Here is a 5,012-nt window from a genome sequence, read left to right as displayed (position 1 = left end):
TTGTATGTGTCCCTATTTTCCCCAGTTTCGCCATATCCTGTTCCTTCAATAAAGCATTCAGATCTACACACAGTTTTATTGGAGGATAGATGAGTTTAACTATATGTCGAGCTGCACATAGACTAACATGTAGTGCGGACAGAACAGAATATGTTCTTATGTACAGGGATCAGATCCACATAACAATCACATCTGCACTTGTTCTGTCCCCACCCGGCCTCAGCCATGCGAGCTGGCTAAACGAGCCAGTAATTGAGTTCATGACTGCTATCAGTCCTGGCAGGGAATCTGCAGCTGCTGGCCAAAGTCTCCCTTATCTTGGGGTTGCCAGGCAACCAGGAAGTCAGCAGTCCAGGCCGAATGTTCAGCTCAATTCTCAATGAGTCAAAGAGTTCAGCTCACTTCTCCACGAGTCAAATAGTTCAGCTCAATTTTTGCTCGTCACGGAGCAGAAGAGCAGCCAGGGCTGCTTTTATACTCTGTGGGGTATGGCTCCATGACTCAGCACTCTCTAGGCCTGCCCCACCCCTTCCTTTGCTGTAGCCACCTCTCGTATCTCCGAAACCTGGGATCTAGCCAGGCCTGATTGCCATCGGCCGGGCCTGGAGGCGTGGCCTGGGAGGGGAGTCAGGGGACGGAGGCCTCGTTATCTCCTCCACCTGGCCTGCCTCTGGCTCCGGGAGCTGAGCCAGAGGAGCCGGTGCTCCAGAGGTAAGTCCTGATGGCCCTTCCCCCTCACTTTCAAGTCACTTTCTGGCAGGGGGCCCGGCTCGGGGGGCGTAGACACAGAAGGCACCAAACCCATCTACCTTCTGAATCCCAGACTGTGACCATACCAAAAGCATGCCAAGCTAGGCTGAGTGAGTCTAGTCTGTCAAACATCAATCACTGTGTTATATTCATACACACCCCTAGCACTATCTTGTGAGCAGCTTTCAACCTGCACCTGTGTGTGGGAGATGAAATTTTGAGGATGATTTGCTAGGAACAAGCTTAGAACAGTAGATTCTTCTAGTAAGACTACCATCTTTGTTTTTTTGCAGAGTACTGTAGACCTGTTCTGCAAAAATCTGATAGCCTTTTACTCAGTTGTAAGAAATGGTAACTCTTTCCTGCCATCTAGTGGTCATTCAGATTATTGCAGCTCAGGTATGGCTATTCTATCCCTGAGTCCCCAGGAAGAATGGTGGAAGCATCATGAGTCATTTGATGAAGCCAACTAAATACTGCATAGTCAAACCACAATGAGTTTGGCTGTTTTCTTGCAGATGTTTCATTACCCAAACTAGCAACAACATGAAGACCTTACCTAGTTAGAATAGAAATCTATTTGGTCTTTGAATGTCCGTCTGAAACATCAACTTCTAGACTTGGGCTGAATTACTTCAAGCCCAGCCAAAGGTGGTATTCAGGCAGTTCGGACCGGTTCAGGTGAACTGGTAGTGGAAATCGTGGGTGGGCCCCGACTCTATGCCATCCTATTTAGGCATGTTTTTGAGGCCGGGCATATGTGTGGAAGGCACGGGCGCAAGCAAATCACATGCATGGAAGGCCGGGCACATGTGTGGAAGGCAGGTCCACACGCAAATTAGGCACGCATACGAACCAGGTGCCCGCATGTGCATTGCACCAGTAATAACAAAATGTGCAAGCCGCCGCTGAGCCTAGCCCACCAAAGCATCACGGAAGCTGGGATTAATGAGTTTTATTTGAACTCAGGGACTCCCTCCCTTTTCTTTGCTAGGAACAGAAAGCAAGACAATTGTGGGAATCAATGTGTATAGCCTTCCTTTGAAGACAATGCACATTAATTTCTACCTCATTGTGTCCGACTTTGTCACTAGCAACTGGACTTCTGTTTGCTAGGCATGAAGATAATATCGCTGTTTAGATCTTAAGAGACGAGCCTACAAATGAGAAACATTTTCCTGTGTTTCTAATGTTTTCTTCATTATTCTACAGGGGTTTTGCAGTCTGTTCCTGTATAATTATTTCAAAAGGTTACAAGAAAGTTGGGTATACTTTTCCCTCACTGAGAGCAGGGGGAGCGCACGCCGGGGCTGCAGCAGGAACCCAGAAAGGAAAGCGTTGGAAGCAGCCAGCATGGCAGGACAGGCATTTAAAAAATTTCTTCCTCTTTTTGACCAAGTACTGGTTGAAAGATGTGTGGCTGGGACAGTAACTAAAGAAGGCATGGTGATTCCAGAAAAATCTCAAGGGAAGATGCTACAAGCCGTTGTTGTGGCGGTTGGATCAGGTTCGAAAAGCAAGGATGGAAACATTCAACTACTTAGTGTAAAAGGTGGTGAGAAGGTTCTACTATCTGAGTATGGGGGTACAAAAGTTATACTGGATGGCATAACTATCTGATATTTAGAGATGGTGATATTCTTGGAAAACGTCTTGACTGAGAAATTCATACTCTGGCCATCATCATGAAATTGTCCTTCCACAGAAAGTGTTCAAATGCTTTTCTTTCATCATGTAAATAATTATTTTCTTAATAAATGCAATATTTCTCAAATGATATTGTCACCTTGAAATAAAACTTATCTGTACAGTGAAAAAAAGAAGGAAGGAAGGAAGGAAGGAAGGAAGGAAGGAAGGAAGGAAGGAAGGAAGGAAGGAAAAGGAAAAGAGAGAAAGCCAGAAAGAGAAAGAAAGAGGAGCAAAATCTTAAGATAATAGTGATAGTAATATATCCATTGTTAATGAGAAGGGGGGAAAACTTATCTGTACAGTGAAAGAAAGAAGGAAGGAAGGAAGGAAGGAGGGAGGGAAGGAAGGAAGGAAGGAAGGAAGGAAGGAAGGAAGGAAGGAAGGAAGGAAGGAAGGAAAAGAAAGATAGAAAGAGAAAGAAAGAAGAGCAAAATCCTAAGATAATAGTGATAGCAATATATCCACTGTTAAAGAGAAGAGGGGGAAAACTTATCTGTACAGTGTAAAAAGGAAGGAAGGAAGGAAGGAAGGAAGGAAGGAAGGAAGGAAGGAAGGAAGGAAGGAAGGAAGGAAGGAAGGAAGGAAGGAAGGAAGGAAGGAAGGAAAAGAAAGAGAGAGAAAGCCAGAAAGAGAAAGAAAGAGGAGCAAAATCTTAAGATAATAGTGATAGTAATATATCCATTATTAACGAGAAGGGGGGAAAACTTATCTGTACAGTGAAAGAAAGAAGGAAGGAAAGAAGGAAGGAAGGAAGGAAGGAAGGAAGGAAGGAAGGAAGGAAGGAAAAGAAAGAAAGAGAAAGAAAGAAGAGCAAAATCCTAAGATAATAGTGATAGCAATATATCCACTGTTAAAGAGAAGAGGGGGAAAACTTATCTGTACAGTGTAAAAAGGAAGGAAGGAAGGAAGGAAGGAAGGAAGGAAGGAAGGAAGGAAGGAAGGAAGGAAGGAAGGAAGGAAGGAAGGAAAGGATTATATATCATAATGTCTAATGAAAACTCTGCAGACCCCAAAAACGTACAAAATGTTCCACTCGTGCATTGTTTATAGCACGACTTATATAGTTTAAGTCTAAGATTCAATGTAATTGAGTTCAATGACAATGACAATGACAATGACAATGTGTTCGGTTCTGCAACCCAACAAGAAAGACACAGACTTCAGAGGATAATTAGAACTGCAGAAAAAATAATTGCTACCAACCTGCCTTCCACTGAGGACCTGTATACTGCACAAGTCAAAAAGAGGGCCGTGAAAATATTTACAGACCCCTCACATCCAGGACATAAACTGTTTCAACTCCTACCCTCAAAACGACGCTACAGAGCACTGCACACCAGAACAACTAGACACAAGAACAGTTTTTTCCCAAACGCCATCACTCTGCTAAACAAATAATTCCCTCAACACTGTCAAACTATTTACTAAATCTGCACTACTATTAATCTTCTCATCGTTCCCATCACCCATCTCCTTCCACTTATGACTCTAACTTTGTTGCTTATATCCTTACAATTTATATTGATATATTGACCATTATTTGTGTTGTAAGTGTTGTACCTTGATGAAGGTATCTTTTCTTTTATGTACACTGAGAGCATATGCACCAAGACAAATTCCTTGTGTGTCCAATCACACTTGGCCAATAAAAAATTCTATTCTGTTCTATTCTATTTGCTTGGTTTTGCCTTAGTGCAAAGTGTGATTCAGCTCATTGGGGTTTACAAAAATCCTGGTTTAGCATGGTGTCTGGAGTTGGCCTGTTTGGTGTCTGGAGTTGACCTAATAATGATCCTTGCCAAAATGGATTTTGGTTAATGTCATAATAATCAATGTGCGTTTTTCCCCCCACATCCTGAAATATATGAGTTATATATCATTAACTCCCATTGAATCATGATCTAAAGAGAAATATATCAGATAATATCAACTCCCTATAACCCAAGTACTTGGTTGTGCAGCGAGTACTGTTTTTGGAGACTGTTTTCTGCAAATTACAATCGTCTTTGCCTTAAATTGCTGACAGGATTTTTGGAAAAGTTTGATGACACAGCATTGTCACTTAGCCTGTGTCAAGAATAATTGACATGCATGGAGAGCAACTCATTAATGGTCCACATTCTGAGAGAATTTAATGGTAAATTCTTTTTTGAGACTGAATCTGCTGATCTGTGGAAATTATAGGTCAATCACCAGTTTCAAATTAGGACAAGGTCTTTGTGGTTTGTCAATTTCAGGTAATAGCAGAAAAAGTCAGAAAACCCAGGAAGTCTGAACTTTCTTCTCAAAATCATTGACGTGTGATCCCATAATAGCATTATTTTCAGCGGTGCTATTATTATCATATTTTTCTTTCAGAAGTTTATGAATTATGGAGTCTTCTATACCGGTATTGTGAGGTAAAAATGCTTTTCCTTTTAAAACAAATGACAAACTAATTCATTCAATCTTTTGAAGATTACACTTTGGCTTTTGGATCTTTGCAGTTTTTCTAGATATTAGGTTTTAAATGCTAATAAAGAGCTTCGCATTTTTCATTCTGATTGATCTGATCAAGCCTATGGATTTCCAAA

At 41.7% G+C, this 5,012-nt stretch overlaps 1 protein-coding gene across 1 annotated transcript; it reads left to right on the top strand.

Moving 5' to 3' along the window:
- Positions 1–2,103: 2,103 nt before the first annotated feature.
- LOC131202782 (10 kDa heat shock protein, mitochondrial-like) lies at positions 2,104–2,370 on the top strand. Its single transcript, XM_058192091.1, has one exon. It carries the CDS (start codon positions 2,104–2,106, stop codon positions 2,368–2,370), a length of 267 nt encoding a protein of 88 aa, XP_058048074.1.
- Positions 2,371–5,012: the final 2,642 nt, after the last annotated feature.

The sequence above is a fragment of the Ahaetulla prasina genome, chromosome 8, assembly GCF_028640845.1.
Source record: "Ahaetulla prasina isolate Xishuangbanna chromosome 8, ASM2864084v1, whole genome shotgun sequence".
Classification (NCBI taxonomy): Eukaryota; Metazoa; Chordata; class Lepidosauria; order Squamata; family Colubridae; genus Ahaetulla; species Ahaetulla prasina.
Note: the sequence above shows the minus strand (reverse complement) of the source record. Positions and strands in the feature narration are given on the sequence as shown.

Bases quoted from the DNA above. Each gene is read 5' to 3' on its own strand.
- LOC131202782 (XM_058192091.1), top strand. From the start codon at position 2,104: ATGGCAGGACAGGCATTTAAAAAATTTCTTCCTCTTTTTGACCAAGTA.